The sequence below is a fragment of the Taudactylus pleione genome, unplaced genomic scaffold (assembly GCF_031769625.1).
Source record: "Taudactylus pleione unplaced genomic scaffold, aTauple2 ptg000170l, whole genome shotgun sequence".
Taxonomy (NCBI): Eukaryota; Metazoa; Chordata; class Amphibia; order Anura; family Myobatrachidae; genus Taudactylus; species Taudactylus pleione.
The window spans coordinates 3346525-3362332 of record NW_028284572.1 but is presented as its reverse complement, the minus strand read 5'-3'; the positions used below and the strand labels follow the sequence as shown (position 1 = coordinate 3362332).

The 15808-nt window shown below is 40.4% G+C and overlaps 1 protein-coding gene across 3 annotated transcripts in view; it reads left to right on the top strand.

Moving 5' to 3' along the window:
- FNIP2 (folliculin interacting protein 2) overlaps positions 1 to 15093 on the top strand; it is a 62261-nt gene extending 47168 nt beyond the window's left edge. For all 3 annotated transcript variants that reach the window (XM_088475305.1, XM_088475304.1, XM_088475306.1), the window contains 9 exons: positions 547 to 748; positions 1067 to 1155; positions 3134 to 3280; positions 4060 to 4229; positions 5669 to 6923; positions 7549 to 7705; positions 9251 to 9451; positions 10417 to 10532; positions 11571 to 15093. In XM_088475305.1, coding sequence (XP_088331431.1) covers positions 547 to 748; positions 1067 to 1155; positions 3134 to 3280; positions 4060 to 4229; positions 5669 to 6923; positions 7549 to 7705; positions 9251 to 9451; positions 10417 to 10532; positions 11571 to 11649 — 2416 coding nt within the window. In that variant the 3' untranslated portion in view covers positions 11650 to 15093. The remainder of the gene's footprint in view (positions 1 to 546; positions 749 to 1066; positions 1156 to 3133; positions 3281 to 4059; positions 4230 to 5668; positions 6924 to 7548; positions 7706 to 9250; positions 9452 to 10416; positions 10533 to 11570) is intronic.
- Positions 15094 to 15808: the final 715 nt, after the last annotated feature.

Here is a 15808-nt window from a genome sequence, read left to right as displayed (position 1 = left end):
GGGCCTATGCCTTCTAGAGCTGTTAGAATTGCTATACCAGGCGTATAAGTGGTACACAGGTTATTTCCCTTTTAAGTAAGTAGGAAACTGAAACTAATGGGATACATTGTAGCTCTATTCCTATTGTGGAATAGAACCTGTAGAATACTGAATAGTGATAAGAATACCTGCAGTATTTGTTCTTTCTGCAATCCTACTGATTGCCCGATTTTCGACGCGTCATACGATGAATCGTGTCGAAATCTTGTAGCATTTAGGTAGGATACAATCCGATGCGCACTCCCGCCGCTCTTAAAACATATCGTGTGATCAGATGTGCAGCCCATCATATCTATCGTAATCGTATGCAGATCGTGTGTGTTAAAAAGCACCAAATCGTGCTGTCGGGACTGCCGGGGAGTGCAAGGGAAAACGTATGATGAATCGCATCATACTATGGCCAGCATAACTAATGTACACACTGTTCAGGCTGGTGGTTTTGTAGTCACTTGTAATCTTGATTTGCTGGTTTCCCTTCTGACCATCTGGAACTAACCTGTTTTGCAGGCCAACCGATGAGACGTTCAGTATGGCGGATGAGAGTTACACTTCCAACCCAGTAACGATTGGTAGAAAGAAGATTGCTATAAGTGTCCTCTTCTCCTTGTCTGAGGTAGAGGAAGCACAATGGAGCTTTCAGGATTTCTTTTTCTCTCACTTCCCTCTGTTTGAGTCCCACATGAACAAATTGAAGTCTGCTATAGAAAAGGTAACACCACTGGCACCTCGTGTTGTATTTTTACTGCAGGAAGTTGTATATACCTCTATTTGTACCCTCTGGGGCTGGTCCAGCTAGCTTTGGATTCTGGTAGGGACTTATACATGCAAAGTGAAACTTCAACAGTAGGTGCATCAAAAGCTTGGTAACAAAGTGTGCAAATATGACAGATTTACATTAGTGGTGCAGATTCTTGTAGCATCATGAACTGTGTTTGTAAAAATCTGAATAATAATCTGATGTGAATGAAGGTAAAAGGATATATGTGCAATAGGTGCATGGTATTTCTAATATGCTTTCCTTTTCCAGGCTATGATCTCCTGCAGGAAGATTACAGAATCAAGTCAGCGGGTCCAAATTTATCTCAGTCAAGTCATGGAGGCCCTGGGACAGTTTAGGTAGGCTGTAGCTGTTTTCTAGATATCCACTTGTTGTAAGTATATCCTAATTTTGTATTATCTGGGGTGGAAAAAAAAGTTTATAATCTATATTTCTTTAAATATAGGTGCGTTGTGATATTAATGTGTTATAATTCCAGTATGATATCAATGTAGAACATTGTGAATGCGTAGAACATTGTGGTTATACCCTGGGTAGGGGTAGATGTGACAAATTACACTGATCTCGGTCTAAGTTGATAATGCAGTGGGCATTCTTTTTGTGGAAAACAGTCCTTGTATGGTTTAGGGGCTACTAATGGCAACAGAGATCCTTTTGGAAACTTGGATTCGTAGGGTTCATTATAGGATATTGTCAAATCCCTCATGTACATTATAAGATTGATAACACATAACTCTGTCAATCCGCTTTGTCACCTGTTAGCTACCTATACAATCTATACACACACTCACATAAATTTCTACATCATCTATGAGTATCTCTATACCACACAGGTATGTGTGTCTAGTGTTAGGGGCCTCTGCAGGCCCGGCGACAGGGGATACAAGGGGTAGATGCCATGCCGGGTCCTGATGGGTGCCGAGGTTCAGAGGGCTCATAAAAATAATAAATGGACTGGCCTCCACCGGAGGCTGCGCCTGGCAAGTGTATTGGTTGGAAGCCCCCCCTCCCAAGTTAAACCAGTCGGCCCCGTCACCGGGTCCATGCTGAGTGCACTATGACGATGGCGCATATCACGTTATGATGTCACTGCGCATGATGCTGCACCGCCCCTGCCCTTTTTCCCTGGGCTGCCGCTGTCCATCCACCGAGGAGCAGCAGAGGGACTGGGATGGAGGAAGTAGAACTGACAACCTCTGCCGGGCACGGACACGGCATATATGGAGATAGACAGATATCTGCATATAGATATATTACATGTGGCTCCAGCTTCTAGCTCAATATGTGCATAAGTGGAGGGATATATATATATATAATATATTCAGTCATCTCTCTCTCTCTCTCTTTCTCTCTCTTTTTCTCTCTCTCTTTTTTTCTCTTTTTTTTTATATATATATATATATATATATATATATATATATATATGTGTGTGAATTATAATCTGTACTGTATATATCTAGATATAGAGATATATGTATATATATAGATGCATGTAGACTGCATGCATCTATAGATGCAGGGGGGATGTGTGGGTTGTGTTGAGGGGGGCCCAGAGATATCAGTGTAACGGGCCCCAAGATTTCTGTTGCCGGCCCTGGGCCTATGTATCAAGCTGCGACAGCTGATTAAACTCGTGAAAAGGTAACATTTCTACAGATTTTACAAAAAACTGTTGAAGTAATGGCTGGCTCCTAGATTATTGCATTATTTATCTCTCCTCATACACATGTATTAGAAGTGACGTTTTGTGCTATGTATCAAGGGGGAAACTGAAAATAATATTACCATTTGCAGTGAAAAATGACACCAGGTTCACATGGCATAATCTGCATGAAAAGCCCTTTCCCTGCAGCACTTATGTGCTGTTTCCATTGTTCTTTTCTTTTCAGACATAAAGAGGAGAGGGGAGGGGGGTGAGTGATAATATTCGGGACACACCATAAACATTAGTAGTTGACATCGCAGAAAGCATTTGGTTGCGGAAACCATACTTTCTCATGTAATCCTTTCGCTTAGGACATTTTTTACACAGCTATGTAGACTTTTCTAGTTGCTCCAGTTCTGCGCATCTTAGTACATATGCCATGTAGTCATTAGCTTCTAAAACTAATGTGACTCTGATTTAAGCTATGACATTTGATAGAGTCCAAAAATACACACAGTGTACTGCTCCGTTTTCTTACCGTGTTACCTTTAATATTGAATCTTATTAACACAAAGCTGAAAATGGCCCTTTTCTTCATGTTGGTGTAAGTTTAAAAAAAAATCTGTAGGAAGAGGTTATCCTTTATAAAAGATAATATTTTATGTACTTAGGAAAACTATCTGGAATTTATACTGTGCCCCTCGCATTGCGGAACCACTGTGGCTCACCATGACAGCCAGCAATAGTGAGAAAAGTCAGCTCTGCCAGCACTTCCTCAGAGAGCTCACCTGTCTTACTGAGCAGCTTAACAAGAACCAGTAAGTACAGGAACTCTGACACTGGTGTGATGAGGTGGGGTGTATGACGCTTGTTATACAATGTAGTCCATATTCCCTGTGTGCAAGCTGTTTATAAGGTCCTTGGTGAAAGAGCAGTTCTATCCTCGAGTTATTTTATTCATATTTATTTCCCCATCTCTGTATTTAGTAATAAAAGACAGTTGAACAGAGGCTATACTATATTTGGCACTGAATTCTGACCAATAAAATTTATTCTGTGTGGCACACCCTGTGGCAAGTATGGTTTTGTGTTTAGTGCCTGGACACATTAGCCTTTCCTACCAACTACTGTTCCAGGTCACCGATTCTCACTCGTGGCTCCTGCCCCCTTCTTTTCAACTGTTGCTATTGTTCCTGAACCCCCCCCCCCCGTTTTATTGATTGTAAACGTGTCTGGGTAAGGCATTACCTTAATTTCATGTCCTTTTATATAATTTATATTATGATCCCCAATATACAGCTGTAATAAGTGGGCACTTATAAATGAAGCATAATAATGATAGAAGCTTATTGTATCATGAACGATGGTAGCTTTCAGTGACCTAACTTCTGCTGTCCAAGGGGGAATTCAAATCAGAGCAATGTGCCCCCACGTTGTTCAGCTGCACACATTACCATTACAAACATTGCTAACTATGGGGTGCGAGGGAAAATGAACAATGTTACTGGACAGAAAGTGTATATACTATGCTCTTTTTAAATTTACTTTATAATTCCATTTTGGGTAAACATGCCTGCTTATCATGTACTCTTCTTAGGTTCTTTGCGGCTTTAATCACAGCAGTTTTGACATACCACTTGGCATGGGTTCCAACAGTGATGCCAAATGACCACCCTCCAATAAAGTCGTTTTCGGAGAAGCACACCTCTCAGTCAGTCAATCTGTTGGCACAGTCCCATCCATATAACCCACTGTGGGCACAGCTTGGTGAGTAGCAATCTGTTCTATATCTTCCACTTAATGCCCTACAAGGTGCCTATTAAAGCAATAACTGAACTCTTACATTTTAAGTTTATTTTTGTTTACAGTTAATATGTGCATCAGTTACATGGTTGCCCCCAGTTTTTTTAGCCCCTTTGCTGCGGAGGCCGAGTGGTACTCATCCTCAGCATACACACCCAATCTGTGGAGGACATGCCCCACAATAGTACCATGTCTGGGCCGGTGGGGTCTCCCTGCAGGAGCTATGGGTGTTCTGGAGGTGACTTATGTACGCCAAGGTCCATTTTATGAACCAAAAATTAATGAAAATTATGGTGGCAGGGACTTTAAGTCATTAATCATTTTATTAAAAATAGTTTCCTGTCTCAAATGTAAGACCTAATTCTTAAAAGATAATTATCTGCAAAATTGATAAGCTAATATCAACACTATCAGATTAAATGTTAAGATGGATTTAGAGTTGAGAGGGTATGTGTTAGACTAAAGCTGCCCAGTGTTTGTATGTTAGGTGAGAAACCAGGTAGTGTTGTCTGTTATTACACCCCTTTCTTCACAATTGGTGTGTCCAGGGTCATTTGCACTCTAGCTGTTTTTGTTCCCAAATTAAATGCGACCTACAGTGCTTATCAGTAATGCATTTGATGTACTGAACTGAGGTTGTAATAACGTAGAGGAATGTCTCCTTTGCGCAATATTCAGAAGCAGCTGTGATCCAGAGGGTATCACCAATTACCCAATATAGAACATAAAATAAACACACAGGTCACGCGCTGTTCTATATGATGGAAATGTAAAGTATCTCCACTATGTCGGGACATGTGCGCTCCCGTTTGGACGTCAGTCGCATCGTCAGGTCGTCCATACATGCAGCTCAATCTGACAAATCGACTGACGACCCCATGCAGAGGGATGCGGCTGGTGCCGACATGTCAGGCACCGGATCGTGTAATGTGTACCGGCCGACCGATATGTCTGCCCATCACCTGTGCTGACGTCTATCGCATCGCTGGGTACACACGTAGTCTTAACACTCTCAAATCTTGCCAGATCCACACTAATTTTGCACAAAACCACCCTGATCCAAATGTTTAATTTAGTGTGGATCCTGGCAATTTTGTGCGGGAAGATCCAGTTGTGTTTGTGTGAATTGAGTGTGAAGGTAGAGGGTAAACTAAGAACTTCACAAGAGATTTCTAGAATAAATCGTTATGCTGTTACCTATATTACTTATTGGTAAGTTGTTTTGAATACCCATAATAAGAGAGGTGCTCCTTAGAATAAGTTGTTCATGCCTTTAATAAAAAATATTTAAAAGAAAGAAAAAGTTGGGGAACTGAACTATAATTTTATAGAAGATTTTAAGTGAATCAATCAATCTTTTTGTTGTTTTCTTGTCGTCCCCCCCCCCTCCCCCATACCCACAGGTGATCTTTATGGGGCTATTGGATCCCCAGTCAGAATGACTCGAACTGTTGTTGTGGGAAAACGTAAAGACTTGGTCCAGCGCATTCTCTACATCCTCACCTATTTCATCCGCTGCTCAGAGCTGGAGGAGAACCACCTGGTGCGCAACAGGGTCCTAAAGAAAGGGGAGCGACTGGTACAGGGCAGTAATGTCACAACCTCTCTTGAGAAGGGCGAGGTGGAAGAATCAGAATATGTGATTGTAACACTGAACAATGAATCGGCATTGGTGTCCCCTTCGTTGCCCTATAATTCAGGTGTTGCATCTCCTCAAAGATCCAGTGGACACGAGTCCTCTGACATTTCATTGAATAACATGAATAAAAGTGATGGCTGCTTCAAATCAGAGCGGGGAACTCTTGCACCTTCAAGTGAACTTGACAGTGGTACCACTTTAAGCAGTGCTGGTACTTGTAAAGAAACCAGAACATTTGTTACGGAAGCCAAAGTGGAGACCTTAGTTTCTGTCACAAGATCTCCAACTTATCAAATGGAAGATGTAGTTACCCCAATTTCTATAACCTCTCATATTAAAAGCCTCCACTCTGGTAGCACATATGACAAAGAAATTTGTGCTTCTGTGAAACTGACGGACTGGGCAAAGGCCGTCATGCATGCAAACATAACAGAAGATCACTCTCCTACAGACAAGGTGACCTTTAAAATGGGCTGTTCCCACTCACCAGAACTGGAGCTCTGCAGGAAGACACTAGATGAGAACGTAAACTTGTTTCTGCAGGAGTCAGAACAGTCCTGCCCTTCCACTAACTGCTCACCTGATCCTGCAAGAAGGAGGAAGAGGTGTACACGTCTCCCATCCTGTGAGGGTGGCTCCAGTATATTTGATGAGTATTTTGTGGAGGGCAACAGCATTGAAACGAATACTGTGGAATCCCTTCCCTCTCATGCACTATTATCAGATAAGTGTTTTGTTCCCAATGCTGTAGCAGCCGCTAAGGCAAGAACTTGTAAGACTGACCTGCCGGACGCTGCACAGGCAGGGCCTGGAGTGAACCCTCTGCAGATAACTTCTCAACATGTCCCCTGTGGGGACCCGGACAGAAGAACGGAGGTCAGAGCTGAGGGGGACATTCCTAGGAATGAGAGCTGTGACAGTGCCCTTGGCCAGAGTGAATATGAGTTTACTGCAGGTCAGACTTTAGAGAATTGGGACCACAACAATCGCTATGCAGAAGTGGAAATTCCGCTGCCCAGGTAAGGCATATTGTAATGTGAGGCTAATGTCATCTGACATTAGATTGCAAGTAAAAATCAACATTGTGAAAGAAAACAGAATGACCGTACAATGTCTTGAATGGAGTACAGCTGTAATGACTCTTATGTGCTCATTTAAGACTTTGATTCTAGGGGGTATATTTACTAAAGTGAGAGTTTATAGAAGTGGAGATGTTGCCCGTAGCAACCAATCAGATTCTAGCTATCTTCTTTTAGAAGGTGCTAGTTAAATGTTAAATAGAATCTGATTGGTTGCTATGGGCAACATCTCCACTTCTAAAAACTCACTTTAGTAAATATACCCTCATGTCTATATTTCACGATCAGGCTCACTAACAAGATTAGTGATGAGTTAGAACCTTTGTACCGACTAATATAGTTGGGCGATATAAAAATCCTTGTATAGTGGCCGAGTGTGACTTGTGGTGATTGCATAATTCCTAATCAGAACCGGTCCCTACTGTATATTGTAATTCTCCAGCAAGAACCAATGGGGCTTCATATTCACTGATGAGAACATTAAAGTGCCAGCTTATTTGGTTTCCCATGTAGTACCAAGTTTTTGGAGGTAAACTGAGAATTTTCCTTTTTTTCCATTTCTTAGGTCTGAGGTCATCAGCAGCCCAAGTGTAAAAAACTTTGGGAGGTCTCTGTTTGGTGGTTACTGTTCAACATACATGCCAGATATGGTACTCCATGGGATTGGCAGTGCTGAGAAGCTGAAGCCGTGCTTGATGACCAGCCTGGCGCACTCAACCCATGTATGTTCATGCACACGTGATATGGGCTATGAATGTGGGGACATTGTGGTTTCTGGTCGAGGGCTAGTTTTCTTTTGTTCTTTTTTTTTAGACAGTTCTTTTTCACGTGATAAAAACCAGATGCCAAAGATTTCAGGATAATCGCACCAGGCTCAGCCATAGTGTTACCACTGAGCTGTCACTATGGGGAAATAAAGCTGGAGGTGGAAAAGATAACTTTTTATTTTGGCATCAACCTCCCTCCTGCAACTTTCAATTAATAACATTTGCTGTCATTGTCATCCTTTCTCCTGTGTCGTTTAGCCATGCAGTTATTTTCCATTGTTATTGTATATGGTATATCTCTACTGTGCTCCCTGCATCGGTCACCATTGTATCCAATTAACTGCTTTGATTCATATCTGTGATTAACAAAAATAATGAATCCTTTCAGGATATGGCTTAAACACAGAGTGATGCCTTAAGCATAATGTAAAATTCTGATTCTGAATTAGACACAAGGCCAAAAGGGGACACATCCTGCGATTATCAGCAGCCTGTACATGCTCTGCAATAACAGCCTACACATGCTCTGTACCGTGCATACGCACATTGATAGAGGATTGGTTGGCTCTGTGCGTGGCTGGATTGCGGTCTGTGAAATGGACGATTCTGGGTGGCTTTTGGGTGTTTACCCTGCGGACGAGATGTCTCGTGGGTGTGTCGTGGTCATGTAGCCTGACCGTGCTTGTTTGAGGCATGTGGATGGGTCTGTTTCAGACAGATCTTTTGCACCCAGCGTGTGGTGGGTGAAAGTTCTGATACGAATGATGACTGCTGTGGACAGAAGAACAATGGGCGGAGCGATGCATCACATGAAGTTGCACGGATACTCCTATAGATAGACGGATATTTGCAGTAGCATAGTAGAGTAATCTGGCTGGTGCAGTGGCTTTGTGTCCCAACTCAGTCGGACCCTCGTCTGCTCAGTTTGCTCTTCTGTGTTGGGAGAATATTTTTCTCCCCCAGTTGCTCTTTTGTAAAATGTTACTGTCTTGTTTTCTGCTGCTGTTCACTGTGGCTCGAAGGGTAGTAAAACATTTATAAACCCCACACATAGGACATCCTTTAGAGTTTGGAGAAAGTTCAGGTAGAAGGTACATGCTGCGCTTTAAGTGGGTGAAATTAGAATTGTGTGGCAGGTGTACAGTTGGGAAGGACAGCCAAACTAACTCACAGTATTTATATGCTTGTCCAGGTGCAATATTTCAGCTGGATTCACTCTAAATGAGGACTATATTGTACAAGTAATCTTCAGTGTACAAAATAAAAAAGGCCAAATGTAGCCTGAACCTACATATTGAATTGCTTTTATTAAATGATTAGTGACCTTCAAAAAGTACCATTAGCTTTGTGTGAAATTCTGTCTCTGCCACAGGTGTGTAGCTGGCATGTTTTACAACTTGAGTACAAGAGTGGAAATAGAGTTATCACAGGCAAATACCAGTACACAGGCAAAGCATGAACAAAGTGGTAATGGTCTTCCTAATGCTTATTTGGTTCCAGCACCCTGTCATGGACGAGCCCTTAGCAGAAGCCGTGTGCATTGTGGCAGATACTGATAAGTTGAGCGTCCAGGTGGTCAGCAGCCAGAAGACGACAGCGGATAACTTGAAACTTGGCACTGATGTCTTGGTATCTAGTCAAGTGTGCAGTTTACTTCAGTCCATTTTACAACTGTATAAGCTCAAGACACCCCCTGAATTTGTAAGTTTTTTTTTTATTAAGTTCATTATAAGTTAACTAATATTTTGGAGCCATCATTCGCCATTTCACTAGCTTTTGTGCCCACTGTTGCAAGGTTTTATTTCTCCTCTGTCGTCCCCCAGTTTCCCATCTCTATTCCCCTCCTGTCTCTCTCACGGTCTTACTGGAAGGAGAGAGGGGGTGTCAACTTGCTGATGGGATTGTACAAACCTGTACATACATACATACATTAGTGGTAGGAGAAGCGAGGCTATGCCTGAGAGTCAGGTAGCCAGTGAGAGCTGGTTGGGAAGTGAGGTGTTGGGGTTTCCCGCAGCTCTCACTGCACCTGTGCTAGATGGATACTGTAGCAGATTTTTTAATAAACATTTAATTAATACATTTCTAGAGTATTTTGTACACTGCCTTAGAGGCCAGAACTTTTTTTTTTCACTTTCAGTTTGTGTTTATTTCTTACCATATATTGGGGTATCAGAAATTCCATAAGTGAACTCACACCAATAACTACAATGTTTCCACAGCACTGGACCCCTTCCATTTTGTATAATTGGCTGCAAAATGCAGTTTTATGACCCATAAATAGATTTGTCTTCAAAAACATTTTCTGTAGAAAGCCAGCATCTGTAAGACATGAACCCTACAATTTGTTTGAAGCTATTGTTGTCCATCAGAAGAAAGACGTCTCTATATTGAACGCTGCTAGCTGTTTCCTCTTCAGCAACTCTAATGCAATACATTCTTTTTTTCATTATTATTTTTTAACCAGTCAAGTTTCCAGTTAAATTGTCCACGTGGCCATTTCTAGTGTTTGCACTCTTTTTGAAATCTAATAAATGTTGTATATGCATTTACCTTGATTGTTCTTTTTGTAAACCAAATATGAAATATCCTATCCAAGATAAAGTCCTTGTCTACATTTGCCATTGCATTATTATATGAACTTTTCTTCTTTACTCCCTTATTAGTGTGTGATGCATTTAGAGGACAAACTCCAGGAGTTTTATTTTAAAAGTAAAATGCTCTCCGAATACCTGAGAGGACACAAAAGAGTCCATGTGAAGGAGCTTAGCGTTGTCTTGGGGTGAGTAACAGATTCCAAAAAATATGATTATAGTCCATTCTCTATTCACCCAACTGTAACAAGTAGCAGGGAGCAAAGCATAGAACTTCCCTGCTAATTTCAGAGTTGTTCTGCTTCTGAGGTTTTTCTTGTGAGATGACCATGCTTATGACTTATGCTATACATGAATCACATGCTGCAGTAAATGACAGCATCCTTCTTAAACTGAATATTACACTAGGTACCTGAGGGGATGGGGTATGCCACACATTGTACATTTAGGTCCTCATCCAGTGTTGCATGCAAAGTGCCCGCATCTGCTATATTTCGCACTGTGCATGCTCACCAGGCTGAATGAGGCGTACTTACTCATCTCTATTTAGAGTAGCAAAGAAGTCAGCCGGATCTCCACTTGCAGCCAAATGGGTGTAACTAGCAACAGGGTGTTCACAATTATCATGTACATTGCCTTACGGCCTACTCAGGGGCAGGCGTACGCAGAGAACCAGGGATTTCAGACAGATCTCTTTCACTTAGGATAGGGCTAGTGCAGATGCACGCTGATAGTGATGACTGTTACTCTCACCAGCGGGTGTATTGGGGAGGTGCAGCCACATAGATTTGGCTAACTGAATACAGACTGAAAGCCACCGCTGTTTTCAAGCACCCAATTCAACCCAAGATGTGGCCACTTTGAGTGTGACTCTGAATCAACCTTTTAAAGTGAGAGGTAGCTTAGCCTAACCTACACACTAACATTTGTCTTTTTTATACATTCACAGCTGTAGATCTTACTAAATGCATTTCTTTCTTTTCCTAGCTTATTTTTGTGTTGGTTTTTTTTGTTTTGTTTTTTGTTTTTTTTAGCCATTTACTTTTATTATAGGGCACAGTTGTTTAGCCCCCTGAAATGACAGTTTGCACCCAGGGAGCAAATTTGTGCCTATCACATAGAAACCGTTTTGCATGTTGATATAAGAACATGGCTGAAAAGCACAGCGGAGCACCATGTTAAAAAAGACTGTTCTGTAAATTTAGCTATTTTGTTCCCTATTTCAGGATTGAATCAAATGATTTACCGTTGTTGGCTGCTGTGGCAAGTACTCACTCTCCTCATGTTGCTCAAATCCTTTTATAAGCTACATTATACAATGGTCATTCATCAAGCTGCAGAGAAGAAGAAACATTGAGAAGGGAGACATGCTAAACAGTTCTGTTCCTGTATCATAGACATTTATTAAAGTTTACATGAAGTGCAAGGCATTATGGTACTCCCGAGTGGCCTTTATTGTCGCTTCACAGGGAAAAATTTCAGAGAAGCCTGAAATTCTTAAACACTAAAACAATTTATTGACTCTGAATGCTTGTTGGGATATCCGCAAGTGGACGTGTGTTATCCGCTTTCTATTTTCTTACTGCAATGTGTTTATAATATATTGTATGGCTTTTAGCATGTTATACTTTTAATGTAGCATATGTTTCACAACAGAGGAATAGAGTTGGTCATTTGTTTTTATGGTCTGTCCAGTGCCATTTTTGTTTTGTTTTTTTCATGTTATTCTGAGTTATAAGCTTAGAAATGCCATAATGTACCACCAAGGGTTGCTCTATGGTATAATCTGCAAGAAGAGGCTGCTGTGTCTTAAGCTAAGCATTCCTTAGGAATATTTTTTTATAAAAGATGACGACATTGAGAGATTGACAAGGGTCTATATACTCATTAGTGTACATTTATATAGTCATTAAGTGTCACCAAGTTGTAGAATGGTGTCTTACACAACTGCCACATGCTGGTTATTATGGTTCTACAAATAGCTTGCCACACAACAGCTGAAGGGCCATGTGTTGCCTGCCTAGGTCTTACAAATACGAAAACTTTCAATGTTCATGAATGATTTTAGCGGAGCACTGATTGCAGGATAACTTGGGACTAGTTTTCCAATTGGAAACCTACTTGGTTACAGTAGAAAGCAAAGCATGTGTTTAGAAGACTAATGTACTGTAGAGCTCTTTTTCTGGATCTATTGTTCCTGAGAAATCAGACATACACGCGACAAGAAACCATACATTCTACAACGGAGGAGTCAAAACGTGGTGCGTTTAATATACATCGGGAGTGCACATCAATAGTAGTGCTGAAAGAAAATGAGTGAAATCATTTTTAGAATGGGCACAACGATATTGCTTTATTTATATATTTGTGGTGTTTGCACAGTACAGTAATAGATGCTACACGGGGTCTGCTCATGAGATGCTATACCAAAGGATCATTGCTCAGTCAGGCCACACCATTCAGACAAAATTGAGCTGTTCAGCCCCATCATGTCAGCGTCATCGCAGCCTCTGTGCACGCAGTCAGGAGATGACACACAAACGTGTCCTCTTTCCATCAACATGTAGAGTTACTAAAGCTTCTAAAAATAAAAAGTGTTGGTGTTGCCAATAGCAACCAATTAGATTCTGTCTATCATTTCTATATTACGTCCCAGAAAATGAGAAATGATACAGTACCTGATTGGTTGCTAGGGGCAACACCACCACTTTTCATTTTTAGAAGCTTTAGTAAATCTAGCCCCAAATGTGTTACCATGTTCGATAATGATCCTTTTTAATAGGTTCATCATTGAATATTGCAGCCATCATCATGGGATTACACACACTGCAGAATCAGGCCAGGGGCCCAGTTTTGCAGTATTCATGGTCTGCTCTACACTAATCGTAAAGCAGACCTACAAACAATTTAAAGAAATTTGCATAAAGAGTATCTGATCGGCCACAAACTGCAATGAAAGTAGACTGCTAAATTCAGATTTCTTCCACTCTGTGTGTACAGTAACCTGACTGCGTGGTACAGGAAGCCTTCACAGAGCTGGGGAACATGTAAAGTGGATTCAGTTATACAATTTAGAAGCAGGGTTGGTGGGTTTTATTTTTCCTCGGTTGCTTTGTTTTTGGGGGGGTTTAATGCCCCCCACATATTCTAGGATTTGATAATGGTCTTGTTAATTACATTGTTGTCTGGCATATGTAGTTAAATAGGAAGCCTTTACGCTATTTCAAAACTCTTTGCTGCAATGCTGGGACTGTAAACTGTCCATGAGATGTTTACATAAACCTAAAACAACGTTGGTAAATGTGATCTCAGTAATGTGGGAGCTGTGAGTTCTCTGAGACTTTAAGCCAGAATGGGAAACAGTGGAACAGATCACAACGGCTCTAATTATAATTTCACAACAGAGATAACCTGATTAGAGAGCCTCGAGCCCTGAAATACTTGCTACAATAGCTTTATATAAATGATGTAGCTGTTTCACATGATTATTAGAAGTGAACATTTTTAGTATAAAATAAAACACTTAAGCTACTCCAAGGTCCATTTTGGTCTAATCTGGCACTGTCTAGGTAAATATTGTGAAGATCCTGCCATTCTGCAATCCAGAAGCTGGATCATATCGGGCTAACACTGGGGCCTGTCCATTATCCAGCTCTCATCTTCTGATCATATATTTCATCATGCCGTTATATATTGGCCAGGTGTCCCATTCGTTTGGGACACGTGTGAAAGCTGGTGATGCCTTATATTGCCAGCGCAGTTGCATTATGCACCCAATATTTTCCAGACAACCTGGGCATAGACAAAGAGCCTCTTAAACTGAAAAAGGGTGACCAAAAAGAACAGTGATTTTTTATTTCCGCTTGCCATGCAGTTATGCAGGCCTATCCATTTCTGCTTAGTCACTTTTCATACAAACGCTCTTTAATTAAGTCTTAAGAAGAATAAATGTGAAAACTTGCATATGAGAAATGGAGACGTATTGCACAGACAACTTCTCCAATATATGTAAATATTTTTCCAGAATAATAATCTGTACACGTTTTTGGACCTTGAATATTATCTGTATGTTGGTTCTAGACCTTTTCAGACAACACACAGATAAACAGACCATTGTCACTGTCTTTTCTTGAAGTTGCTACCTCAATTGCTAGGACTGACTCTTCTGTGTTAAGTCTTCTTATATATTAAAAGAATAAATGGGAAGTATTATTAATGTGGAGTGATTGCCTGGATTGTGTGTGGATGTGTAACACAATTATAGCATTTGAAGTCCTGTTAACTTGTGTATATGTTGTGTACGTTGGGTATAATACACTACACAAACGTAGTATTTTCTTGCTTTACAATTTGTACTTTGTTATCAGTATTATGGTAGCTTTTGCCTCATCCTCTACATATGTGTTGGAATTGTAATCATTATTATTGTTTTCTGTTTTGCTTCTCAACAAATAAACTTTATTGAGAGTGCACGAACTAGTTTTAGTCACCTTTCCTTTTTATTTTCCCATGTCTCTTGGTGGAAGATCAGGGTTTACAAGCAGTGATTTTAAATAGGACAGTCTTACTGTGTTTATTAAATAGTACATATAACAGGAGCCATTCAGGATACAGCATTGTATTTAGGAGATTCAAATATACAATCTGCACTGAGTATTTGCTTATGAAACACATTTGTCAGCTGAAATTGTGAAATATTTCCTCTTGATCTATTGTATAATTTTAAATATATTTTATGTGGAATTTGGTGCAATAAACTTTTGAATATAAATGTTTTTTTCCTTTAATTTCTAGCGGGTGCATCTTCAGTATACAGTTACTATTCAGTTCCCTACAAACAATGCAATTCCAACTTACTGAGCAATCAATACATAACCACTACAAAAAAAACAATATGTATGTAGCTAAAACTACTGCCACTTAGCATATTGTAGGTCTTTTATTTTATATTGTATTTTATTTATTTTGGTCTTTTATTTTGTATTGTATGTAGCTCCGATTAGTCCTGATCTCACTGTATATAATGAACATTTATATCCCATAGGATCCTGCATTTCAGCTTTAGCAACAAAGTGTGGGACCAATATGTATTTGTGTTGGATGCTTATGTATCGGCAACTTTCTTAATGTATTTGATGATAATTCTTCTTCTTTGTACAAGGGTATTTATTAGCACTAGTGAAATATTATGTTGCAGCAGAAGTTGAACAGCTTTGCTCTCTTCAATGACTTCTACTAACGTTATATGCTGCTCTCTTATTAGTTTCATTGGATCATATTGAGCATATCCTGTAGTGTAGTATAACATTTCTCTGTGTAGCATATACTACATTTCTCTACTTAAAGATTACAGGTCCTCTTCTAAAAAGGCTGACTTTGCACACTCTTAACTGCAGATAAATGAGGAGGCGAGTGGACGGAGGTGTTGTGTTACGTTTAGAAGAAACTGAGCTGTTTACAGTTA